Raw genomic sequence first — 27,872 nt, 5'->3', positions numbered from 1 at the left:
CCGACTTGACTTGACTTAACTCGTCTTGGTCATCTTGTTGGCGAGACTGTTTATCATACATGTACGTTGAACTGTGTGGCTTTGTTTTCTGGCCGTGTTCGTTCTTTGTATGTGTTCTGCGCGAAATCAGAAACAGCCCCTAATTTCACATGGCTGCGACAAATATACACAGGTGACACACCTCCGAGCCCAGGATAGCTAAGATATTTCACCCAGGACGACGTTGAGATTATTCTGAGCCTCTGGCCTTTTCTTATCCCTTTAGGCTATCATATCCTCTCCCCACAGCCCTTCCCCTTCTTTCTATCCCCTGTGTGTGTAAGCGTGCGTGCTTGCATGTCAACCAGTCTACTTTGTCTCTGTGTGTGTGTGTGTGTGTGTGTGTGTGTGTGTGTGTGTGTGTGTGTGTGTGTGTGTGTGTGTGTCTGTCTGTCTGTCTGTCTGTGTCCAAGTGCATATCTAATCGTGTTTTGATGACGGTTGTTTGTTGCAGCGTGGAACGGCAGCCAGGCCAACCTCAACTTGCACGTGCAGTTCTATCAGCCGCACAGAGGGGGAGGAGGGGGAGGGCAGGGAGGGACACACGGACCTCACGGCATGGGCAGTCCGGGAGGCGGGGGTGGATACGGGATGGCAGGGTAGGACATTTTAGTGTAGTATATAGACAAGTTTGGTGGTATTGGTATTTTGTACCGTGTGTTATGGTTGTTGTTAATCCGTTTATGTGTGTGTGAGTGTGTGTGTGTGTGTGTGGGTGTGTGTGTGTGTGTGTGTGTGTGTGTGTCTGTTCCTGTGTGTGTTCCTGTGTGTCGTGTTTGTGTGTGGAGGAGGAAGATGCGAGTGTATGTGAAGATATTTGAGCGCGACGACGTCGATGGTGATAATGACGACGACAACGACGATGACAACGACGACGATGATGAAAACGACGGCGATGTTGACGACGATGACGATCATGACGACAATGATAATAGATCCTATTGTGTTTGTGTAGGGGGGCAGCAAAGCGCGGCAGCAGCCAGAAGGGTCAGGGGGGACTGACGTACGGCAGTGCGGAGCTGCAGCGGCTGTACATGGGGTCAGGGGGAGGCAGTGGAGGGAACGCCAAGGACCTCGCACACAGTCCTCCAGGTAACGCTTCCAGCCTGATGATAACGTTGTTTTACGCCCTCACGGTGTCACCCTCAGGAGCATGCTACCGGGCATGGTAGATCAACTGCAGAGAGAAAATCAAGTTTGACGCTCTCACGACAAAGCCATTAGGGGCATGATGTTCAGTCCCGGGTTTTACCCCGACTTTAGATGAGATACTCAGGTGTATACGTGTTTAGGTGTAATCAGCCACCTGCACTGACCGAGGTCTTTTACGTGCCACATTGGCGACACGGGGGTGGAACAAGGATATCGTCTCTAAATCGGTACATTAGATTGACCTGTGTCCGTCCCGGCTTGGTTTCGACCCCGTGACCTTAGGATCACAAGGCCGGTTCTCTATCCCGTGAGCTACCCGGCCCCCGCCTTCCTTCATGTTGCACGTTATGTGAGGCCACACGTATATCATCAAACAAGTAGTCGTCGGTCCTCATTTGGGGCATTGTAATCGGTTGCTTCCCTTTACATAATAAACTGAGGATTGGGCGTCATCCCATTTCAAGAATCTTTCAAATTTTCCAAAGCTGAGCGAATTCTGGGTACAGAAATCCTTTTTGTGAAATTACGTTTGTGCCCTTCGATGACGGGTCAATTCATTTCGGCGTTAGTGCCATCATTACGAAGTTCATGCTGGATAACAGTGCTATGTGGTTTTGCTTTCCGTAGCGGTCCCTGGGGCGGCTCCATAGGACTGTACGCCAGATGATATGAGTGATATCTGACTATTAATTTACCAGGTGGGCATGGCGGTAACGGGGTCGGGGCTATAGGACTGCACGCCAGAGGTATGATATGAGTGATATCTGAGTACATGTATTATTGTACCAGGTGGGCGTGGCGGTAACGGGGTCGGGGCTATAGGACTGTACGCCAGAGGTATGATATGAGTGATATCTGAGTACATGTATTATTGTACTAGGTGGGCGTGGTAGTAACAGAGGTGGGGCTATAGGACTGTACGCCAGAGGCATGATATGAGTGATATCTGAGTACATGTATTATTGTACCAGGTGGGCGTGGTGGTAACGGGGGCGGGGCTATAGGACTGTACGCCAGAGGAACAGTTCAGATCCATGGTCACGTGTCTGTGGCCGGAGAAGGCGGCCAGGGGGATACCAGAGAGGCCACAGGGTGAGTTGCTTTGTCTACTTCTCTTTATCACATGCCTTATGGAGATTTACTTTAAACAATGTTGTACGACTGTTTATAATGTTCGTAAAATTAACGTTTATGAGTATGAAAAGAGGAATTTACCCGGTGGTGGTGTCACTACTTACAGAGACTATTTTGCATTAAAGCTTTGCAATTTAAATGTGTACATGCAAATGTGTATGTGTGTGCGCAGAGCGTGTGTCCGAATATTTGTGTGCGACACATGTGTTCATGTGCGCTTGTGCTTGCCTGTGCGTGTGTGTATGCGTGTGTGTGTGTGTGTGTGTGTGTCAGTGTGTGTGTGTGCGTGCGTGTGTGTTGGTGTGTGTGTGTGTGTGTGTGTGTGTGTGTGTGTGTGTGTGACGGTGTGTGTGTGTCTGTGTGTTCATTTTGCTGTGTTTTTGCTGCAGCTAGCTTTCTGGATACCCCAGGCGCAGTTCACGATGCCTGAAAATAACGCCACTGAATAACAGCATTGTGTGTGTGTTTCGATCTCCTCCAGAATACATGTACTATAAATCTGTTTTTCTTTGTTTGCGTTGAAGTGTCGCTGAAAACAGTGTAAAAACAACTTTAGTATTTGTTCAGGTGTGCCCTGTGCCCTGCGGCGTGTTCGGGCACGTCAGGGCACAATTGCAACAGTAACTCTACCAGCGCATGCTGGGACACGTCAGGCCCTGGTGGCGGCGGCAGTGGGGGGTCGCTCTACATCCGGGCCGACGTCGTGGATGTCGGTAAGGAGGAGAAGACTTAGAGAAAGAAAGGAGGAACAAGGCATGCCTTGAGAAATGAGTGAAGGAGCACAGGAGCTTGTATCAAATATTTAATTAATGTTTCAGCAAAGGTCTTCCTTACTTGAGCCCGACGTTGACATCTCGAAGACTTCGCGTAGTCTTTTTACCGAAAATTCAGTGCCAACGTTTCGTGAAGTAAGAGTAGACAGCCAAATAGAAATGATCTTTATACACAATCAACTTGATGCAATCAAAGGATGACCGTCGCTTTTTGTTACATTTAGTCAAGTTTTGATTAAATGTTTTAACGTAGAGGGGGAATCGAGACGAGGGTCGTGGTGTATGTGTGTGTGTGTGTGTCTGTCTGTCTGTCTGTGCGTGTGTGTGTGTAGAGCAATTCAGACCAAACTACTGGACCGATCTTTATGAAATTTGACATGAGAGTTCCTGGGAATGATATCCCCGGACGTTTTTTTCTTTTTTTCGATAAATACCTTTGATGACGTCATATCCGGCTTTTTGTAAAAGTTGAGGCGGCACTGTCACACCCTCATTTTTCAATCAAATTGATTGAAATTTTGGCCAAGCAATCTGCGACAAAGGCCAAACTTCGGTATTGCATTTCAGCTTGGTGGCTTAAAAATTAATTAATGACTTTGGTCATTAAAAATCTGAAAATTGTAAAAAAAAAAATTTGTTTTAAAAACGATCCAAATTTACATTTATCTTATTCTTCATCATTTTCTGATTCCAAAAACATATAAATATGTTATATTCGGATTAAAAACAAGCTCTGAAAATTAAAAATATAAAAATTATTATTAAAATAAAATTTCCGAAATCGATTTAAAAACAATTTCATCTTATTCCTTGTGGGTTCCTGATTCCAAAAACATATAGATGTGATATGTTTGGATTAAAAACACGCTCAGAAAGTTAAAAAGAATAGAGATAAAGAAAAGCGTGCTATCCTTCTCAGCGCAACTACTACCCCGCTCTTCTTGTCAATGTCACTGCCTTTGCATCGAGCGGTGGACTGACGATGCTACGAGTATACGCTCTTGCTGTAAAAATGCAGTGAGTTCAGTTTCATTCTGTTAGTTCGACAGCTTGACTAAATGTTGTAATTTCGCCTTACGCGACTTGTTATTCAGTTATTCTCTCGGGTTCCAGGAGATTGGTTCCGCATCACTTTCATTTCTCTCAGTGCTGCACATGTCATAAGCATTTACTGATTTAGAGCGCTTACGTCCCTTTGTTTCTCATGTCAATACAACGAATGAAAGCAATGCTCGTTGCTGGCACTGTGCAGGATGGGACAAGCTGTGGCTGCAGGGCGGGTCGGGCGGACTGGGGGGAACCGGGGGGTGTGGTGGTGACGGGGGTACGGGCCGGGTGAGGGTGGATGCCGTCACCTTCAGGGGGGATCTGCCAGTCGGCGGCAAGCTTTCCATTGCAAACAGCACCACCAGCTATCAGGTGAGTGTTCTTTCTGTCTTCTTTTCTCTCATTGAATGCCCTTGTCTTATTGGCCACAAGGTTCTTTGTGTAACACGTAGTATGATCCATACGTTGCTTTTATGGCTGTCTCTTAGGTAATGGTTATCAAACAGGGCGTTGTTGTCTTGAGGAAATGCTGTCCTGTTGCGTGTATTTTTCAAACTATGATGAGATGACTTTAAGGCACACTCCTTCCTGTGAAAACAATGGACTCACCGTCTTACATCTGGCATGTCTTGTGAAAACAATGGACTCACCGTCTTAGATCTGGCATGTCTTGTGAGATCCCCCCCTCCAGAGAGTATCCAGGCTCTTCATGTTTTCAATGATGTGACAATGAGAGATGGCCTTATTTCATGTCAAAACCTGGCCAGATGTGAGACGGTAAGCCCACATGATTACATGGGAAGGGCTGTGCCATTAAAACCACGTGTGACTGCTCTGGTCACTTCTATTCTTTATTCCAGGTATGTCATTCGGATGTGGACCTGTGCCGATAGTCAAACAAGCTCCCACGTGTAACACATTTTGTTGATTATACATTATGGCAGTGGCAGAAATGTAACCTAACTGTGGTGGAAAGTGAGTCTTATTATTGATTTCATATGTTGTCGCCGTGACAGGATCTGAGTGTGCCAGGCCAGAAGCAGATCCACTACAGCAGTGCCCTGGTGTACGGCAACGAGATATTCCGCGGCTGTTACAAGGACACTATCGATAAGCGGCACTTTGCCATGACGCTGAAGATCACTGACACCATCAAGCGACAGATGACGCCACAGTTTTGTATCCAGCAGTGCAGGTCAGTTGGTCAGTGATTAAGTCTTTCTATACCTGTCTGTCTGTCCGCTTCAAAGCACGAGTGACTAGCAGAGATGATGTTGAGGGGCGGGGATATAGCTCAGTTGGTAGCGCGCTGGATTTGTATTCAGTTGGCCGCTGTCAGCGTGAGTTCGATCCCAGGTTCGGCGGAAATTTATTTCACAGAGTCAACTTTGTGTGCAGACTCTCTTCGGTGTCCGAACCTCCCCCCGTGTACACTACATTGGGTGTGCACGTTAAAGATCCCACGATTGACAAAAGGGTCTTTCCTGGCAAAATTGCTTAGGCACAGTTAATAATTGTCTACCTATACCCGTGTGACTTGGAATAATAGGCCGTGAAAGGTAAATATGCGCCGAAATGGCTGCAATCTACTGGCCGTATAAAATTTCATTTCACACGGCATCACTGCAGAGCGCCTAGAACTGTACCCACGGAATATGCGCGATATAAGACTCATTGATTGATTGATTGATTGATGTTGGTGGTTTTTTTACTTTTTTTGTGTCATATACAGGGTGGGCCATAAAAAGTGTCCACATTTTGTTTTGCAATAACTGAGATAGAAATTATTATTTTACAACATGTTTCATTCCACATAGACTACAATGTTAAAGATTTGTATGCACAAAATCTTATCAAAATCTATGCATTTTCAGAGTCACAGAGTCAATAGTTGATGATGTGCTCAATCCATGCTCCGCGTTGTTGAATGATGAAGCCCATTTTCATTTGAGTGGACATGTCAACAAACAAAACATGAGATTTTGGGCACCTAATCAGCCCCATGAACACATCCAGCCACCACTGAGCCGCGAAAAAGTAACAGTGTGGTGCGCAATTGGCAAAGGAGGGGTTGTTGGGCCCTTCTTTTTTGAAGACAATGACGGAAATCCTGTGACTGTGAATTCCGAACGTTACATCGAAATGCTACAAAGGAAGTTTATTCCAGCCATCCGAAGAAGGAGGAACATTGACATCTACACAGTTGTCTTCCAGCAAGACGGAGCACCACCTCATTGCTCAAACAGAACTCTTGAGTACTTGAGGCAACACTTCCCCGGCGACAGACTTCTTTCTCGCCGAACAGACAATCCCTGGCCTCCATACTCACCAGACTTGAACCCTGCTGACTATTTTCTTTGGGGTTATTTGAAAGAAAGAGTGTACACAGGCAATCCAAGGACAAGTGAAAAACTGAAAGAAAGCATCAGAAGACAGATCAGAAGGATTCCTGCAGAGATGCTTACAAGGGTTGTGGACAACTTCAACGTTCGTCTTGCAGCTGTCATTCAACAACGCGGAGCATGGATTGAGCGCATCATCAACTATTGACTCTGTGACTCTGAACATGCATAGATTTTGATAAGATTTTGTGCATACAAATCTTTAACATTGTAGTCTATGTGGAATGAAACATGTTGTAAAATAATAATTTCTATCTCAGTAATTGCAAAACAAAATGTGGAAACTTTTTATAGCCCACCCTGTATATTATTTTATAGACAGATGGGGTCTATATTGCACAGGTATGGGGTCTGATTTTGAGTTTTGTTGTGAGTGACACCAGTAAGAAGTCAGCATTGTGTTTCCTTTCTTTCCAGACAGAATGGCTACGCGTTCTCTGCAGTGGAGCTCGGCTTCGAGTGTTACTGCGACAACGCCCTGCAGCTTTCTCTGATCACACATGAAAAGTGAGTTGAAACGTGTTTAGTCGTATGGAAGCAAAGACCAAGGAGTTTCACTTTCACGTTGTTTCTCCGTGAGGGGTAACCATTTCAAGCACACACAAGACGTGTATATTTTTCCCTTAGACATTTCAAGAGTAGGTTTGGTTCAGGTTCTTCCGCGACGAAAAGAATGATTAAATGCTAAAATTTTTTTTTTTAAATATATACAGTATTGTCCCTTAGGCCCCCCCCCAAAAATAGTCTGTTTACGGTAACCCGACCGACCCTATTTTTTTCGCGCGACCCTAGACTTTTTTTTTGGCATTTGGGGGAAAAAAAGAAGAAAAAAAACGTAAAAATATGGGTTTTTTGAAAAAAACAACAAAAAAAACAACAACAAAAAATCCCGACCTACCGACCCTATTTTTTTGGCCTATGTTACCGTAAACAGACCTATTTTTTTTTGGCCTTATCTTTTCCGTCATTCAATATCTCAACTACTTAAATAACTAGACATTGTCTCAAATCACTTTGACAATCTTTTTTCGCATAGAAACGTATGGACCCACCAAGCCAAATACTGATTACAGTTTGGACAAATTGACAAGAACCTCGCAACACAGTGGCCAAAAATGAAGGCACAGAACTATCAAGTTCACAGCGAAAGTTCGTCGCGATATAACCTTCGTGGTTGAAAACGACGTTAAACACCAAATAAAGAAAGAAAGAACAGCGAAAGTCTCAGGGCTTGGAAACATGAATACACGCATGCAGGAAAGAAAAAGAAAAATGGGTAGCACCGTATACTGTATGGCAGCTCGCTTTCTCTAGTGAGAAAGTTGCCCGAATTTCCCTGAGGGTAGCCTCACAGGACTATTTGAATTCTTATCTTATTTTATCTTAGTGTGTGTGTGTGTGTGTGTGTGTGTGTGTGTGTGTGTGTGTGTAAGTGTGTGGTGTGTGTGTGTGTGTGTGTGTGTTTGAATATGTTTGTGTGTGTATGTTTGAGTGTGTGTGTGTGTGTGTGTGTGTATGTTTGAGTGTGTGTGTGTGTGTGTGTGTGTGTGTGTGTTTGAGTGCGTGTGTGTGTGTGTGTGGGTGTGTGTGTATGTTTGAGTGTGTGTGTGTGTATGTTTGTGTGTGTGTGTGTGTGTGTGTGCGTGTGGGTGTGTGTGTGTATGTTTGAGTGTGTGTGTGTGGGTGTGTGTGTATGTTTGAGTGTGTGTGTGTGTGTGTGTGTGTGTGTATGTTTGAGTGCGTGTGTGTGTGTGTGTGTGTGTGTATGTTTGAGTGTGTGTGTGTGTGTGTGTGTGTATGTTTGAGAGTGTGTGTGTGTGTGGGTGTGAGTGTGTGTGTGTGTGTGTGTGTGTATGTTTGAGTGTGTGTGTGTGGGTGTGGGTGTATGTTTGAGAGTGTGTGTGTGTGTGTGTGTGGGTGTGGGTGTGTGTGTGTGAATGCAATGTAAATGTTGTTGCTTCTACTTGTGACCCCTTGATTGCACAGCACTTTGGGCAGGCCCTGGGTGTCCCTGGATTTGTGCGCTTTATAATTATCATTATTATTTAATTATCATATATCATATATCATAATTAATACTTTTAATTTTTCTGAGTGGTATTCTACATTCGTCTTTTTCTCCAGCGAATGTGGCCAGGCGTGCAAAGGCGACCCGCGTCAGACGTGCGGCGCTGCTAACCGGATGTCCGTGTATGGCCCCAAGTCCTTCCTCCCGGCACTGGGTTACAATGGCGCTCTCCAGAAGTGTCGGCCCTGGTGTCTCACCGGTAACCTCTATTCCCCGGAGGTCAGTCTACTTGAGTGATCATAATCTAATGATAAATCATTTATCGGTATTGTTTGGGCAGTTAGAATTCTTGTGGACTTGTGGAGGACAGTTGGGACACGCAGGGGACTCTATCCAGGATAGTCAAAGGTGGACTCATTCTTCATTCAAACACCGGCTAATTGCACAGAATTGAGGACACTGAATTGGAGTGCACTTCATTTAAACGTTAGGTAACTGGACAAAATCGGTAATCTTCAGCTTTAAATCTCAATGTGATGATTGGTCTTGTTTGACATTGATGTTGTGTGTGACAGCCGAGCTGGGGTTACTGTGACCTGTCCAGCCAGACGTCCATCTCCTACACCATCCGCTGCCAGTGTCCGGCAGGCTTCCAGGGGACCAGCTGTGACCAGGTGACTTATACTGAGACACGTGCAATTCAATTCATGCATGCACACAGATAAGCATACAGGCACGCTCACATGCATATAGGCCGCGCGGTGATAAAAGCACGTATTAGCACACACACACACATACACACACACACACACACACACACACATACACACACACACACACACACAAACATATAATTTTATGAAGGCAACAGCAACACAGGCGCAGGCAAACAGTCAAACAGAGAAGCTGGTAATCAACAGTCAAACAGAGAAGCTGGTAATCAACAGTCAAACAGAGAAGCTGGTAATCAACAGTCAAAGAGAGAAGCTGGTAATCAACAGTCAAACAGAGAAGCTGGTAATCAACAGTCAAACAGAGAAGCTGGTAATCAACAGTCAAACAGAGAGCTGGTAATCAACAGTCAAACAGAGAAGCTGGTAATCAACAGTCAAACAGAGAGCTGGTAATCAACAGTCAAACAGAGAAGCTGGTAATCAACAGTCAAACAGAGAGCTGGTAATCAACAGTCAAACAGAGAGCTGGTAATCAACAGTCAAACAGAGAAGCGGGTAATCAACAGTCAAACAGAGAAGCTGGTAATCAACAGTCAAACAGAGAGCTGGTAATCAACAGTCAAACAGAGAAGCTGGTAATCAACAGTCAAACAGAGAAGCGGGTAATCAACAGTCAAACAGAGAAGCGGGTAATCAACAGTCAAACAGAGAGCTGGTAATCAACAGTCAAACAGAGAGCTGGTAATCAACAGTCAAACAGAGAGCTGGTAATCAACAGTCAAACAGAGAAGCTGGTAATCAACAGTCAAACAGAGAGCTGGTAATCAACAGTCAAACAGAGAAGCTGGTAATCAACAGTCAAACAGAGAAGCTGGTAATCAACAGTCAAACAGAGAAGCTGGTAATCAACAGTCAAACAGAGAAGCTGGTAATCAACAGTCAAACAGAGAAGCGGGTAATCAACAGTCAAACAGAGAAGCTGGTAATCAACAGTCAAACAGAGAAGCTGGTAATCAACAGTCAAACAGAGAAGCGGGTAATCAACAGTCAAACAGAGAAGCTGGTAATCAACAGTCAAACAGAGAAGCTGGTAATCAACAGTCAAACAGAGAAGCTGGTAATCAACAGTCAAACAGAGAAGCTGGTAATCAACAGTCAAACAGAGAAGCTGGTAATCAACAGTCAAACAGAGAAGCTGGTAATCAACAGTCAAACAGAGAAGCTGGTAATCAACAGTCAAACAGAGAAGCGGGTAATCAACAGTCAAACAGAGAAGCGGGTAATCAACAGTCAAACAGAGAAGCTGGTAATCAACAGTCAAACAGAGAAGCTGGTAATCAACAGTCAAACAGAGAAGCTGGTAATCAACAGTCAAACAGAGAAGCTGGTAATCAACAGTCAAACAGAGAAGCTGGTAATCAACAGTCAAACAGAGAAGCTGGTAATCAACAGTCAAACAGAGAAGCTGGTAATCAACAGTCAAACAGAGAAGCTGGTAATCAACAGTCAAACAGAGAAGCGGGTAATCAACAGTCAAACAGAGAAGCTGGTAATCAACAGTCAAACAGAGAAGCTGGTAATCAACAGTCAAACAGAGAAGCTGGTAATCAACAGTCAAACAGAGAAGCTGGTAATCAACAGTCAAACAGAGAAGCTGGTAATCAACAGTCAAACAGAGAGCTGGTAATCAACAGTCAAACAGAGAAGCGGGTAATCAACAGTCAAACAGAGAAGCGGGTAATCAACAGTCAAACAGAGAAGCGGGTAATCAACAGTCAAACAGAGAAGCGGGTAATCAACAGTCAAACAGAGAAGCTGGTAATCAACAGTCAAACAGAGAAGCTGGTAATCAACAGTCAAACAGAGAAGCTGGTAATCAACAGTCAAACAGAGAAGCTGGTAATCAACAGTCAAACAGAGAAGCGGGTAATCAACAGTCAAACAGAGAAGCGGGTAATCAACAGTCAAACAGAGAAGCTGGTAATCAACAGTCAAACAGAGAAGCTGGTAATCAACAGTCAAACAGAGAAGCTGGTAATCAACAGTCAAACAGAGAAGCTGGTAATCAACAGTCAAACAGAGAAGCTGGTAATCAACAGTCAAACAGAGAAGCTGGTAATCAACAAGTTACTTGTGCTTTCTGCCAAAATGTTTATCTCTTATTAGCATAACTCCGTTTGTGGTACAGGCATGTGTCTCCCCTGTATCTGTCTTGTCTCCTTGTGTGATGTAGGCGTGTCCTGCAGGCAAGTGGGGTCAGAACTGCGCCAAGCCTAGTATGACTAGTATCTGCAACACAATGAATCTGGTACAGCCTGTAACACTTTGTGACCTGTGTGTCTGTAACAATATGTCTCCTTGTGTATCTGTAACAATATGTCTGCGGTGTGTATTACAGGCATGTCCTGCGGGCACGTGGGGGCTGAACTGCGGCAAGCTGTGTATCTGTAACAACACCAACACGCTGCACTGCAACCCCCAGGACGGCTCCTGTGACTGTCGCCCGGGCTACGAGGGCGCCACGTGTGACCTGCAGTGTCCGTCTGGAACCTTCGGCCTCAAGTGTTCAGGTATTTTTCCCCCTCTGAACCAGTTTCTTTAGAAATTGCACAGATTCTATAGACATTACTATGGCTCAAAAGTGTTCAGTTCGTATACTTCTCCGCACCGGTTACTTTCGCAATTGAACACTGACATGATACAGATATTACCAGGGCTCAAAAGTGTTCAGTTTGCATGCGTTTCTGCAACAGTTTTGGTTAGCAGTTGAACACATTTAATTACTATATAGACATTACTAACGCCCAAAAGTGTTCAGTTTGCTTGCTTGTCTGTTTCTTCACAGTTGCAGCTCGCCTTTGCTTGTTTTTAATATGAAAACGTGAGACGAACGTGCTTCTTTGATTAAAAATCCCACTTAGACTGATAACTCTGGACATCTAAAGGAAAGAGAGAATGCTGTATGTCCTACAGGCTAAATATTTCGCCTCTTAAGGACAAGATATGGGTTATATGATTCGAATTTTACGCCCTCACGGCTTTTGACGAGATACACAAGTGTAACATGTGTAACATTGCTTTACACTTATTAATTGCAGACTTGATACTCCTGATACCGGCATCAGTCAGGCTCCTTTTGTCGCAAAGATGGACTTTGTTCCTGGAGAGCGACTCGTTACAGTTATTGCAGGCTAGGTCATCTTGATACAGACACTGATGTCGCAGTATTTGTTAGTCGCAAGTGTTTATATTTCAAGTACATCTATACACTGAATCACATGAAGTAGAACTATGGTATTTGTAATTCTGCGGGCATCGATTACTGTTTTGTTTGTGTGTGTCTCGTTTCAGGTCACTGCTCATGTTCTGAGACATCTGACTGTGACTTTGCTACCGGAAAATGCTCGTACGTACATAATGTAGACATACGATGTGTACGTATGTTTACGATTTCCGGTAAATTTCAATGCCTAAGCTGGAGTTTTTGTTTGTTTCTGTTAGCCCAAATCAGCCCTTAAAAAATATTGGTAAGAGGACATGTGTATATGTGTGGCTGTTGTAATCAGTAGAAAATGAAACCCCCCTTTTAAGACCTCCAGAATGTGTGAAAATCATGCCTTAAAGTGTGGAGGTGGGATGATGGGAGTGGGGGTGGGTGGATGTTGGTGGGGGGTGCTTGAACATGAAGATCAATTTACTGATATTTTGAACAGAAAATTTGAAAAAGCAAGCTAGGTCTTAAAAGGGGGGGGGGGGGGCGGAGCGAGTGTAAATCGGGAGGTTATAAAAGGGAGGAAGTCTTAATTCGGGAAGTCGTAAGAAGGAGGATCGAGTCTCAAAATCAAGAGGTCGCAAAAGAGAGATTCCACTGACTAGGATCAAGCAATGCATAAAGTGTTCAGAGAGAGATTCCACTGACTAGCATCAAGCAATGCATAAAGTGTTCAGAGAGAGATTCCACTGAATAGCATCAAGCAATGCATAAAATGTTCAGAGAGAGATTCCACTGAATAGCATCAAGCAATGCATAAAGTGTTCAGAGAGAGATTCCACTGACTAGCATCAAGCAATGCATAAAGTGTTCAGAGAGAGATTCCACTGAATAGCATCAAGCAATGCATAAAGTGTTCAGAGAGAGATTCCACTGACTAGCATCAAGCAATGCATAAAGTGTTCAGAGAGAGATTCCACTGACTAGCATCAAGCAATGCATAAAGTAGCGTGCTTTGTGCCGGTGTAACACAAAATTTTTACTCCACGAAAAATTTACTCCGGAGTAAATATTTTGTACGAAATTCTTACTCCGAGTACACTTTTCGTACGAGAAAAGAACTCCACACGGCACGAAAAAATTACTCCCTCCACGAAATTTTTACTCCCCATTTTTTTTACTTCCAGTAACAATATCGTATGCAAAAATGGGATGCGGGCGAAGGGATAATGCCAATAAGTGATCTCGCGCACACGAATGTCGCGCTACCCTCCTTCCACCCCTTCCACCACCAAGACTAACAGGGGACAAAGGGAGTAAAAATTTTGTACACCTGGCATGGGAAGTTAAATTGCTTGTGTTTGGGTGAAGTAATTTATTCGTTATTCATTCGTCAGGGGAGTAACATTTTTGTACGAAATGTTTACTCGGACCTCACCTGTCTTGGGGAGTAATTTTCTCGTGAAATGGGGGAGTGCCTTTTTCGTAAAGGGAGTAACTTTTTCGTACGAAATGTTTACTCCGGAGTAAAAATCTCGTGGGAGTAATTTTCTCGTGTTACACCGGCCACCAGGTGCAAGCCGGGGTGGAAGGGAGACAAGTGCCAGTTCCCGTGCCCCCAGGGGACCTACGGCCTCAACTGCTCGCACTCCTGCCAGTGCTTCCAGGGATCGTGCGACCCCGAGGACGGGACCTGCTCCTGTGATACTGGATACAAGCTGCGTGAGTCTGATTACCGTTTGATTTGAACAAAAGTTTGGTTTAAACAATGTTTTATTCATGTTTTACATGTTCATGAGATTTACATTGTCATAAAGTGAAAACAACAACAAGCCTGCGGCGTATGGTGGTGTCTTCAACACTTGCAATCACAAATACGAATATGGTGGACATCAAGAGTTTAAAGGCACAGTGCAGCTCACAGCCTTCGTTTTGCGTTTTTGTTGCAGCTGAGTGCATTTACAGTTCAAAAATCCTCCTATGGAAGTAAAACAAACCCAAAACTACCCAACGACGACATCTGTGAAGCTCGACAGTTTCTTGTTCACGCGAGTGCATAAATTAACCTAGTTATTACGTGGTGTTTGGTCGGAGTTCGATTCAACTGAGTGATTCCGGCCTCCATTTTGTTTTACACAAACTCATGATGACGTCTGACAAAGTTTGCTAGTGACTGTCTTTTTGTGCATGATGTGGTGATCTACCTGATCTAAATTTAGATCCAAAAATAGGTCAAGACCAGCCGGGTCCGAGTACGAAATTAATTCGTTAAAAAAATCGCAGTTCTTGACTCTTTGGGTGCAAGTCAATGAAACGTATTAGTTCCTCTAACGGATAGCTGCCTGAGGTATGACTAAAAGCCCCAGGGGCTCCGTGCACCTGGATTTAACAAGTTCAGTACCTTTAAACATGATACAATAATAACATGTAAAACAATAGCAACACAAGCGAACGCTTATTTTACATTGCCTAGACAGATAGAAAATGACACTTTGAATCGCATCATGATGTTGGACAAAGTTCTGATATACTAAAGAACACTCTTCATAAAAATCAAAATCAAAGCAAGCTTAGCACAGAATAAGACAAAGTCAAAGAGGGCAGGGATAATATATCGTTTAATCGTTTCATTTTTGTTGTGGTTGTTGTGACAGTGTCGAGTAAATTGGTACCTTAAGTTTTTGTCGTGTCGATTTTGGGGGTACCCTCGTTTGAGCGGCGGTCACGTGACCCCTATGAAGAACTCTTTGATCCGAAAGTGTGTCAGATAGCGAACTTAAATGCCTTTAACGGCATAATAGCTTGAATGAAATGACACAGGCATGCATTTTTATTAGTAAGGATACAAAAAATGTCGCAATATGTTTTGTTTTGTTTTGCAGAGTTTAAATTTTTTTTTAATTCGTTTTATTCGTGTGCATGTTTGGTTGTGCTTGATTTGCATAGATGCATGCCAATTTTTAACCCTAATATCAGGTTGACATTCCAACCTTGGGTAATATACTATGGTGTATTGCAGCATTCTGTTCGGATACGTGTGACCCGAGCAACTATGGACCGAACTGTATGAGTCTGTGTGACTGTCACAATCAGCCGTGTGACGCAATCACGGGAATGTGCAAGTGCAACCCGGGGTACGACGGCAGGCGCTGTGAAAAGGTGGGCTACCAACACTGTCACCTCTGTCATACACTATAATACAGGGATGTGAAAAGGTAGGCTACCAACACTGTCACCTCTGTCATACACTATAATACAGGGATGTGAAAAGGTGGGCTACCAACACTGTCACCTCTGTCATACACTATAATACAGGGATGTGAAAAGGTAGGCTACCAACACTGTCACCTCTGTAATACAGGGTTCGTACAGGTCATGGAAAACCTGGAAAGTCATGGAATTTGATTTTTAATTTTCCAGGCCTGGAAAGTCATGGAATTTCAATTCAAGTCATGGAAAGTCATGGAATTTAACAAAGATAAGAAAAAAAAATTAACCTTGAGCACGCCAGCGGCTATTTTCGTTGCCCAGCCATTACCCCCTCCCCCCCCCCCCCCCCCCCCTTTTGACAGCCAGCAGCGATTTGCGTCGCCAGCACAAGGCTTGTTCGTATGACCAACTTCTCGTTCGTATTTGCATACGAGAATAACGGTATTTTTAACGGCACTTGAGCCAAAGCGAGGCTCACTTCCTTCCGTTATCTCGTCGTGTCGTCTGCGCTGCACTTGAGTCGGTTTCGTCGAAGTTTTCTGCTTTTGTTTTTGCATCGATAAAGTACTTTAGCGCTTCGACAAGCGAGATGGAGGATGATGAGTTTGAAACTTTCTTTCGAGTTGTTTCTTGACAACAAAAAGTATGCGGAATTGGAACGAATTACCAAGGAAGATCTTCGCAATGAACTGTGTATCGCGGTGAAAAAAATGACAGTTCGTCAAGTCACAGTGACGGTTACAAAACGGAATTTACGAAAGTGCAGATGGATACAAACAGTGGCTGTTCCAGTTTAGTGAAATGACAGGACCAGCAAACATTACCGATAATCTCAGACTGCTTAGCAAATGCTTGACTTGCTTGTCGAAGAGACACTGCGTAGAAACTGACTCAAATTCAGTGCAAAGCAAGCCAGTGTCAAAACTGGCAGTGACATTAGACGTAAAAAGTTTGCGTGTTCGGAAATGGCGACCTGTGGATCTAGTCATGGAAAATGTTATTGAGGCTCATGGAAAGTCATGGAAAAGTCATGGAATTTTGTTTCTAAAAACCAGTGGGGACCCTGGTAATACACTCGAGCAAAATATTCTGCAATCCCAAAACAGACTGCATTGATTAATTTCTTATTTTGTCAAAACTTTAACTTTCCATAATTATATAACAGACTGCATTGATTAATTTCTTATTTTGTCAAAACTTTAACTTTCCATAATTATATAACTAACTCAACAAATCAATACGTCCCTTTATTTCTCAGTTCCAATAACTAACCCTTTTTTTCAAAATAGTCTGAAACACATCATTTATTAAAAAAAATAAAAAAATTCATTGATCTGCTAAAATTGACGTGTGTTCAAAGGCACCGTCCTTCGCGTGTAAACGATTGGACTCACCATATCAGGTCTACTCAGGCTTTTGCGTGTGATAAGATTGGACTCACCATATCAGGTCTACTCAGGCTTTTGCGTGTGATAAGATTGGACTCACCATATCAGGTCTACTCAGGCTTTTGCGTGTGATAAGATTGGACTCACCATATCAGGTCTACTCAGGCTTTTGCGTGTGATAAGATTGGACTCACCATATCAGGTCTACTCAGGCTTTTGCGTGTGATAAGATTGGACTCACCATATCAGGTCTACTCAGGCTTTTGCGTGTGATAAGATTGGACTCACCATATCAAGTCTACTCAGGCTTTTGCGTGTGATAAGATTGGACTCACCATATCAGGTCTACTCAGGCTTTTGCGTGTGATAAGACCATCTCTTCCACTTGGACACGTACATCCTGACTGATTTAATAGCGGGGTGAAAAGTTCACACACGTAAACACCCACTCGTGCAAAAAAACAACCAAGTGAATCCATGAACGCAGAAGAAAACGACAAATAGAAACACATAAACCCACCAGCTTGGGCAGTATAACATTTACCGGAAATTTTAAATTTACTTTAACAAATCTGATGTCTTTATGTGCGTAAAACAAAAACCACGAGTGTACGTGAAAATTTCAGCCAATGAACGCAGAAGAAAAAGACTAACAGAAACCCAACAATGCATGGGCATTGAAATTGACAGAATACTGTACATTTACTTTAAAAAATCTCATGTCTGTTTGTTCGTAAAACAAAAACCAAGAGTGTTCGCAGAACTTGGGAAGAAAATGCTGTTTGTGCATAGTGGCAATTATGTTGATGAGTTAATTTTGTTACTGACACTATAGTGTCAATCAGTACAATCAATAATTATTGCTCAATATAAGCTTACTCCCACTCTTCACTGGAGGGTGTCCACGTGGAGGGCTGGTCTGTTGCCAGAACCACGCAACATGTGTTGCCAGTGCCAGAACCACGCAACATGTGTTGCCAGTGCCAGAACCACGCAACATGTGTTGCCAGTGCCAGAACCACGCAACATGTGTTGACAGTATGTGTTCAGCCATGTATTCAATGTGTTTACTATGACTTTTGTGTTTGCTATATGTTCAGCTATGTCCACACGGCACATTTGGCGCGGATTGCGGCCAGCAATGCCAGTGCCAGAACGACGCAGCGTGTGACCACGTGACCGGCGAGTGTGACTGCGGCGCGGGTTGGGTCGGCGAGCAGTGTGAACTGCCCTGTCCACCAAATCAGTGAGTCTCGGTCACACCTTCATCCTCATCTGTATCGTCGTCACCGTCGTTACTGTCGTCGCCACTGATTATCCTCCTCATCCTCTTTCGCATTCTCCTCCTCCTCCTCCTCCTCCTCCTCCTCAGCATCAGCATCATCATCAGCATCAGCATCATCATCATCATCATCATCATCATCATCATCATCATCATCATCATCATCATCATCACCGTCGTCGTATTCCTTCTTCTTCGTCTGATCATTGGTGTTGCTGCTACTGCTTGTTCCACTCAACTCCCAATTGATGTTTTGCTTCTATATCACGATGATAGTTTGAAAACTGATGCGGCTGCTGGTGCCGCTGTTGGTTAAAATCCACACACTGCGACTCAGTCTTGATGGTGATGATAAAGATGATGATGACTGAGGATGATGATGATAATGATGATGATGATGATGATGATGATGATGATGATGATGAATTGGGATTGAAGATTTCATGAAACCATCTCATAAGGCTACCATAAACAAACACAACGTTATGTGGCGAGTTTACCCGACCACGGCTTTTCAGGTACGGCATGGACTGCGAGCAGAAGTGCGTGTGTGCCGTGCTGAACATGGAGGCGTGCGACGCCATAACAGGGCTGTGCTACTGTAAGCCCGGCTACACGGGGGACGCGTGCCAACAGAAGTGTGACGAGGGCTACTGGGGCAACTGTGCCAGTCGCTGTGACTGCTACAACAAAGCCCCCTGTGATAAGGTGACACTATCATAGCGTATTAACACTTGATGTCCCAAACAGTCTCTTGTACTGGGGACAGAAAGAGCAAGTTAGCATAGCAAGGTGAGACTGACTACCATAAGAAGCTGTGTACAATCTCTGAAGGGAGACTTAAAGCTGAAACGTATTGATGAAACTCGATAATTGACTCTTTGAGTTTTTAAGAAAATGAAGGGTCTGTATCCGGCTTCGATCTATCGTGTGTGAATGGGGGGTGGGGGGGGGGGGTGGGGGGGGGGGGTGAGCTTGTGTGTGTCAGTGTGTCACATGTGGAGGGGGGTGTCTGTGTGTCTGTGTTTCTGTGAGTGTGTGCTCGTTTATGTGCGTGTGTGTACATTGACAAAACATTCAACCAGATCATGGCATGTGTGTACAGAGGACGGGTCAGTACCAGTGTCTAAAGATTTTAGGCGCGCATACGTGTGTCTCAATGAACTTGATGTGACCGCCTGTACATGCGTGCGTGCATACTTGTGGTATACGTGTGTTTCAATGAATGTGACTGCTTGTATATGCATGTGCATTGTGTGTACAGAGGACAGGCCAGTGTCAGTGTCTCCCTGGCTTCACGGGCCCCCAGTGCCAGACGGCGTGTCAAGACACCACCTACGGCGCCAACTGCTCGCAATCCTGTCCCCCCTGCAGCACGGGCATCTGTAGCAAGGTCAACGGCTCCTGTGTCTGTCCTGTGAGTCGTCTGCTTTTCTCTCAAACCGGCATAAAAGCCCGTCCTTAATGGGGCGAAGTCTGCTACGCGAAACTGGCCGCACACTGAGTTTTCGGTAAAAAGACTTCGTCGCAGTCCGCTTCGCGAAGACCGAATTTCGGACTCTGGGTAATTGATCGTGTACACCACCACAGGCCTGTCTGGTGTTTAAAGCTGTAGAGTAATATACGTTATTTGTGTATTTTTGACCAAAATATGACATTTTACACAGATGGAGACAGTCAGTGTTCCTCCGAGACCGCCGCCTAGCGGTCGAGGTAAACACTGACAATAAAGCCCGATTCCAAATATGACTAGGCTGGAGAGCGTTCCCTGTCATGATCGCTTACACAAATAGGAATCTTCCGTTGGTGCTTTAACATTGTTTGTATCTTCAATAACAGATAGTCTTACCTCGTACTGTATAAATGTAGGCTACGTTGTGTCTGTGTTTGTAATGATGTGCGCGCTTTGTAGTGCAGGGTGGCTCGTGCACCGTTGTGCCCGCCATGTGTCAGTGTGATCGGGTGTGTCAGAGTGTGCATGGGACAGTATTGTGGTGTTACTGACGTACGTTCGTTGTGTTGTGCAGGGTGGCTCGTGCAGCTCGTGCCCGCCAGGGTTGTTTAGCAGTCAGTGTGACCAGGTGTGTCAGTGGTGTATGTGTGTGTGACAGTGTATGTGTGTGTGTGTGTGTGTGTGTGTGTGTGTGATTGTTATGCGTACTGAAGATCTAGTTCACGCTGTGTTGTGTGCAGGGTGGCTCGTGCAGCTCGTGCCCGTCAGGTTTGTTTGGCATTCAGTGCGACCAGGTGTGTCAGTGTGAGTACGGGACCTGCCACACTGAGGCGGGACAGACCTATACATGTCAGTGTGACCCGGGCTGGCAGGGACTTAAGTGCGACACGCCCTGCCCTGCAGGTCAGTCGGTGCAAATCAGCCCAGACAAAAGGTGCTGATGTTTCATCATAAAAAAAATACGGACACTAATAGATGTGAACTGCAAAGACTAAAGAGAACATACCTTCGAGTTGATAACTACATGCACAGATTATAGCGACCCTCCCTCCACTTGCTCAAACACCAAAATTCAACATCCGGCCTCAGTAGGCTACTTCTTGTGCACATCGGGAATTTTTGATGAAGTTAATGTTGTACTCATGCAACCAGTGGCTTCATACACAAATAAATTATCAAAAACAGTAATCCTCATCACGGCAAACAGTGGTGTTCATTTGTGATTTGTGACCTAGTCAGTGGGGGTGGCGGTGGTGGTCTTACAGCATAGTAAGGTATGGCCAGGTGTGACTCGAGGTAGTAAGGCGAGCTGTGTTCACAAGAAGGAGTGTGCCTTTAATCGGTAGGAAAGTTGTAATGAATCGATGCATGACGTTTGCCTCTACAGGTACCTACGGTACGAACTGCCTGTCTGCCTGTCAGTGTGTGCACGGCAACTGCAGCACGGAGACCGGATACTGCACCTGTGATCCGGGCTTCATTGGGGAATCCTGCCAGTCACAGTGCCCGGTGCGTTGAGCTTCACACCCACACACATAGACAGTCACACAGACAAACTGGCAGGCAGCCAGACACACATGCACTATCGCATTTACGTACACACACACAAACACGCGCGGCTCCGTTAGACACAAAGACACAGACACACGCATACACGCATGCACACACGCACGCACACACACACATACACACGTAGACAAACACACACACACAAACACACACGCACACACACACACACACACACACACACACACACACACACACACGATAACACCCACGCATTCGGCCGTGACGTTCGCGCGCACTCACGCACACACTGACACGCACACGTACACTGACGCGCGCATTCACGTTCGCGCGCACTCACACACACGTACACACACGCACACGTACACGCGCGCATTCACGTACATGTGGGCATGAGCAATTATAATCTGTATTACCTTATTCTATGGAAGGCAGCTATATTTATTCGTGCAACCATACACATGTTTGATATTCAAGTAATCTCTTCCGTTATTTGTCTTCGCTGCTTGTACTTGGATGTTGTCACTTTTACTACGTTTAGTTGTTCTTTCTTGGTTAAGTGGCACAGAAATACAACAGAATAAAATGCCAAGGGTAATCGCTGATATTGTTGACTTGAGAGTTATGGATGAAGATTGCAGTTCAATGACAATGAAGATAATGGGTAGACAAATGCTTCACCGCTGATACTAAACATGAAAGAGAGATGCTAAAATTTGGGTGAGTTTCTGTCTGTGCTTGCGTGCGTGCGTTTGAATGTGTGTGGGTGTGTGTGTGCGTGTGTGTGTGTGCATGCAAGCACGTATACACGTTAGCGAGCGTCTGTACATTGACTGCACATGTCCGTGTTTATGCATATGTCTGTGCGTTCGTCTGTGTGTCCAGACCAACACGTACGGCGTGCTGTGTAGCGGTAACTGCCAGCCGTGTGGGCCGGGGGCACTGACCGATGACTGTGACCCGGTCAGTGGTCAGTGTGTCTGCAAGCCGGGCTACTTCGGTGCCCTGTGTGACCGACCCTGTCCGGAGAACACGTATGGCGACAAGTGTACTGGCATGTGCAAGTAAGTCTCTGCAATACTGTGGACCCCCCCCCCCCCCTTTCATGACCTAACAAAAATCTGAGAAAATCAGGCCTTACAAAAGGAGCCGGGGAGTCTTAAAATGGGGGTGAATTTACAGAGGTTTTGAACAGAAAGTCTGAGAAAATTGGGTCTTATAAGGGAGGAAGTCTTAAATTGGGGGGTCTTAAAAAGGGGCTTCCACTGTAGACGAAGTCCGGAAATTCCGGGTTTTGGTGAACATAATGATGGCGACGAAAAGAAAAGAGTATAAATTTCAATTCTTCGCAGAGTTTTCAGCATTGCGTGTACAGTAAAGAAGATGTTCGGAAAAACTCGGGTTTGAATGAGTTATGAAAGAGTGAAGAGTCTTGCTTTTACACCCCAGTCACACGTACATAGACGCCGCTTCTACTACGATGGAAAAGTGTCCGAGAGCGTGGCCAATCGTGGGCCAAACGTGGGAGGATCTCCATGTACGTAGTTTGGTATGGGTGGGATCGGCTAGGTCGGGAAGCTGCACGCTTTCCCCACGCTTATTTTGAACTGGCGCAATACAGTCGTGATGAAGTTTTTTTATTTTGCCATGTGCTGGATTTTGACGGCGATTTGCCCTGATTTGATAACTTTTTCAGATCGGAGTGATCGGCATGGTCTTCGTAAGGACGAAGAGCTGTGTGACCGGGCCCTTAGTGAGGCAAACTTTTGTACATTTACTCCTTATCCACCTGTTTTCGATACACCTCGCCAGTGGCTTGCCTATCATGTCACGTGGGAACGTTTGGCTCACTAAAAGCCGGAGTAATCACTCTAAGACTCTTTCACAACCAATAAAAACCCGAAAGAGTTTTTTCGAACATCTTCTACATGTATTTACTGTAGTGTACACACAAAACTGAGAAATTCAGTGAAACAATGAAATGTACGCCCTCTTCTTTTTGTCATCATCATAATTTTAATCATCAGCATGTCTTCTTCATCGTCACCATCATCACGGTAAACAATTGTACAAGCGGCACAGACGATACAAGCACACCCTTCATTGTACTGTTATGTATAGTTCTAATAACGGTATATAGACGACCTCGCGCCCCCTAATAGGCGTAGAGGCGCGTCCCCCGGGTGGTGGATGGGGGAGCCTTCTCTACTAACTTCTGAGAGAAGGTCGCATCACTCTCGATGCCGTGAACCTAATTAGGATCTTTTTCTTGTTTCTTCTCTATTTCTGCCTCCCCAAAGTCCTTTTACTTTCCTTTTCTCACCCATAAAATTCTTCACTTATTACCCTTGTTAAGTGGTTCTTGTATAGAATATAGTCAATGTTTGTAAAGATTTTAGTCAAGCAGTATGTAAGAAATGTTTAGTCCTTTGTACTGGAAACTTGCATTCTCCCAGTAAGGTCATATATTGTACTACGTTGCAAGCCCCTGGAGCAATTTTTTTATTAGTGCTTTTGTGAACAAGAAACACTTAACAAGTGGCTCTATCCCATCTCCCCCCTTTCCCCTATCCCATCTCCCCCCTTTCCCTCGTCGCGATATAACCTTCGTGGTTGAAAACGACGTTAAACACCAAATAAAGAAAGAAAGTATATAGACGAAACAAATATAGCAACTATTTTACCGTTACAGTTGTATCAATCTTATTGTCGTTACACACGCTGCAATCATTTCACTGTTACAGTTGTTTTTACAGCCTAAATGTTATGTACAAGCATTACATTACAGTTTATATATCATTATAAACAGCAGAGACGTTACAATCATTTCTCTGTTGCAGTTATTAGTATTGACAGCATAGACGGTACAAGCATTTCACTGTTATTGTTGTTACCGGCACGGTTGGCCTAGTGGTAAGGCGTCCGCCCCGTGATCGGGAGGTCGTGGGTTCGAACCCCGGCCGGGTCATACCTAAGACTTTAAAATTGGCAATCTAGTGGCTGCTCCGCCTGGCGTCTAGCATTATGGGGTTAGTGCTAGGACTGGTTGGTCCGGTGTCAGAATAATGTGACTGGGTGAGACATGAAGCCTGTGCTGCGACTTCTGTCTTGTGTGTGGCGCACGTTAAATGTCAAAGCAGCACCGCCCTGATATGGCCCTTCGTGGTCGGCTGGGCGTTAAGGAAACAAACAAACAAACTGTTATTGTTAGAAACAGCAAAGGCATCACAAGCATATCACTGCTACAGTTGTATCAAAGAGAAAGACGTTACAAGCACAGAAATCATTTTACTGTTACAGTGTATTTACAGCATAGGCACTGAAGGAGTTTTACTATAACAATTATATCAATGGCACAGATTTCCCCCCCCCCCCCCTTTCCCCGTCGCGATATAACCCTTCGTGGTTGAAAACGACGTTAAACACCAAACAAAGAAAGAATGGCACAGATGTTACAAGCACAACAATTATTTACATTTTTAAATGTGTATTTACAAAATGGACGTCACACGCATTTTCACCGTTACAGTTGTATTAACGTCATAGTGTCACACGCATTTCACCGTTACAGTTGTATTAACGTCATAGACGTCACTCGCATTTCACCGTTACAGTTGTATTAACGTCATGGCGTCACACGCATTTCACCGTTACAGTTCGGTATGAACGGCATAGACGTCAGACGCATTTCACCGTTACAGTTGTATTAACGTCATAGACGTCACACGCATTTCACCGTTACAGTTGTATTAACGTCATAGACGTCACAGGCATTTCACCGTTACAGTTGTATTAACGTCATAGTGTCACACGCATTTCACCGTTACAGTTGTATGAACGTCATAGAAGTCAGACGCATTTCACCGTTACAGTTGTATTAACGTCTAAGACGTCAGACGCATTTCACCGTTACAGTTGTATTAACGTCATAGACGTCACACGCATTTTACCGTTGCAGTTGTATGAACGTCATAGACGTCACACGCATTTCACCGTTAAAGTTGTATGAACGTCATAGACGTCACACGCATTTCACCGTTACAGTTGTATTAACGTCATAGACGTCACACGCATTTCACCGTTGCAGTTGTATGAACGTCATAGACGTCATATGCATTTCACCGTTGCAGTTGTATTAACGTCATAGACGTCACACGCATTTCACCGTTGCAGTTGTATGAACGTCATAGACGTCACACGCATTTCACCGTTGCAGTTGTATTAACGTCATAGACGTCATATGCATTTCACCGTTGCAGTTGTATTAACGTCATAGACGTCACACGCATTTCACCGTTGCAGTTGTATGAACGTCATAGACGTCACACGCATTTCACCGTTGCAGTTGTATTAACGTCATAGACGTCATATGCATTTCACCGTTGCAGTTGTATTAACGGCGACTGCGATAACGTGGACGGATCTTGTGAGTGTGTCCCTGGCTACGGTGGAGACCTCTGTGACCAAAAGGTAACGTGTCTGTGTAGTGCGCGCGCGCGCGTGTGTGTGTTTCTTTGTGTGTGTTCTCGTACGTGTGTGTTCTCGTACGTGTGTGTTCTCGTACGTGTGTGTGTTTTCGTACGAGTGTTTGTGTTATACGGTACGTGTGTGTGTAAGTGTGTGTGTGTGTGTGTGTGTGTGTGTGTGTGTGTGTGTGTGTGTGTGTGTGTGTTCTCGTACGTGTGTGTGTGCGTGTGTGTGTGTCACGCACGGTGAGCGTTTGTGTGTGTGTCACGTGAGCGTTTGTGTGTGTGTGTGCGCGCGCGTGTGTGTGTGTTTGTGTGTGTGTGTGTGTGTGTCAGTGTGTGTGTGTGTGTGTGTGTGTGAGTGTGTTTGTTCTCGTGTGTGTGTGTGTTTGTTTGTGTGCGTGTTTGTTCTCGTGTGTGTGTGTGTGTGTGTGTGTGTGTGTGTGTGTGTGTGTGTGTGTGTGTGAGTGTGTGAGCGTTTGTGTTTTTGTGTGTGTTTGTGTGTGTGCGCGAGGGAGACGAACAGACAGACAGACAGACACAGACCTTTAACTCGAACTAGAAACCATTAATATTATTAAAGGGTTATATCGTTCTGAGATAGTGAGCAGAGCTGTTTTCACGGGAAGGACCGCCCCTTGAAGACAATGCTGACTGTGACTGTGACTGTGACTGTGACTGCCATTGTGTGCAGTGTCGTCACGGGACGTGGGGCCCCGACTGTATGAACAATTGCTCGTGCTCGGGGCACTGGACGTCGTGTGAAGTTGACACTGGGCAGTGTCAGTGTGCCGCAGGCTTCACTGGAAGTAAGTCACTTATATAATGGAACCCCCCTTTTAAGACCCCCTAATTTAAGACTCCCTCCTTTTTCAGACCTTGTTTTCTCAGACGTTCTGTTCTTAGCGCTCTGTCAAATTACCCACATTTTAAGACTCCCTCCTTTTTAAGACCGACTTTCTCAGATTTTGGGGGGTCTTAAAAGGGGGGGAGGGGGGTTCCACTGTATACGGTTGTCGTCCTGGAATTTCGGCGTCACTCGATTCTTGGCGATTTTGATGTTTTTGTGCTTTAGACTAAGTAAATCATTCTCCATGAGAAATATTCTCTAAAGCACGATGGACAATACATGATTCAACATTCTTGTTTCTGTTCTATCCATACCAGGTTCAGATATAAACACTATTTCATAATACAAATAATCAGTTCTGGCCTTCTGCTAAAAACCTGTCTAATATTAGTTACGCCAAAATTCCAGGACGACGTCAATACTCTTTTCAATGATAGAATTATAAAAAAAATGAATAAAAACAAGAAAATGTCATTCATGGAATGTTTAATTCCGGACAAAACAATACGTACACAAGAACCTTGACCTGACGGTCTTGTCATTGCTACGACTATCGTGGGCAACGTAGTACATTCTAAGATGAGTCAAAGCAACATTTCTTTATTTTCTTCTGTCGTGTCCCTTGTTGGTCCACTTTAAAGGCTGTTAGGTCGAGGTTCTTGTGAACTTGTTGTATTGTCCTCAATTAAACGCCCCAAAAATATAACCTTTTTTATTTTTTTATTCTTGATCTGGAACGTTAACAGTCTGTCTGTTTCGGATGAAGTCAATGATATTTTTGATTGTTTTTGTTTTGTTTTGTTTTTCTCATTAAGAACAGAACAAAACAAAAACTCATCTGACAGTGTGTACTGTGTTATTTCATATATCTGTGGTTTGCTGTGTACAGTTCAGTGTAGTAAGAACGTTTGGTACAAATTGTGTGGATGAGTATACCTGCAACCTGACAGGGTCTTGACTCATATATCTGTGGTTTGCTGTGTACAGTTCAATGCAGACAAAGCTGTCCTGTGGGAACGTTTGGTACAAATTGTGTGGATGAGTATACCTGCAACCTGACAGGGTCTTGACTCATATATCTGTGGTTTGCTGTGTACAGTTCAGTGCAGGCAAAGCTGTCCGGTGGGAACGTTTGGTACAAATTGTGTGGATGAGTATACCTGCAACCAGACAGGGTCTTGACTCATATATCTGTGGTTTGCTGTGTACAGTTCAATGCAGGCAAAGCTGTCCTGTGGGAACGTTTGGTACAAATT

The 27,872-nt window shown here is 44.5% G+C and overlaps 1 protein-coding gene across 1 annotated transcript in view; it reads left to right on the top strand.

Moving 5' to 3' along the window:
• LOC138946595 (uncharacterized) overlaps positions 1-27,872 on the top strand; it is a 63,334-nt gene that overhangs the window by 25,445 nt on the left and 10,017 nt on the right. The window contains exons 20-40 of the mRNA XM_070318040.1: positions 494-638; positions 995-1,131; positions 2,163-2,283; positions 2,893-3,038; positions 4,351-4,517; positions 5,162-5,340; positions 6,965-7,054; positions 8,672-8,834; positions 9,131-9,229; positions 11,628-11,799; positions 12,581-12,635; positions 14,014-14,162; positions 15,460-15,599; positions 18,139-18,284; positions 18,839-19,028; positions 19,585-19,737; positions 20,514-20,676; positions 21,161-21,282; positions 22,186-22,364; positions 25,689-25,770; positions 26,461-26,575. Coding sequence (XP_070174141.1) covers positions 494-638; positions 995-1,131; positions 2,163-2,283; positions 2,893-3,038; positions 4,351-4,517; positions 5,162-5,340; positions 6,965-7,054; positions 8,672-8,834; positions 9,131-9,229; positions 11,628-11,799; positions 12,581-12,635; positions 14,014-14,162; positions 15,460-15,599; positions 18,139-18,284; positions 18,839-19,028; positions 19,585-19,737; positions 20,514-20,676; positions 21,161-21,282; positions 22,186-22,364; positions 25,689-25,770; positions 26,461-26,575 — 2,913 coding nt within the window. The remainder of the gene's footprint in view (positions 1-493; positions 639-994; positions 1,132-2,162; positions 2,284-2,892; positions 3,039-4,350; positions 4,518-5,161; positions 5,341-6,964; positions 7,055-8,671; positions 8,835-9,130; positions 9,230-11,627; positions 11,800-12,580; positions 12,636-14,013; positions 14,163-15,459; positions 15,600-18,138; positions 18,285-18,838; positions 19,029-19,584; positions 19,738-20,513; positions 20,677-21,160; positions 21,283-22,185; positions 22,365-25,688; positions 25,771-26,460; positions 26,576-27,872) is intronic.

Source organism: Littorina saxatilis, linkage group LG14 (genome assembly GCF_037325665.1).
Source record: "Littorina saxatilis isolate snail1 linkage group LG14, US_GU_Lsax_2.0, whole genome shotgun sequence".
Lineage (NCBI taxonomy): Eukaryota > Metazoa > Mollusca > Gastropoda > Littorinimorpha > Littorinidae > Littorina > Littorina saxatilis.
The sequence above is the reverse complement of the archived record's forward strand: the minus strand, read 5'-3'. Positions and strand labels throughout refer to the sequence as shown.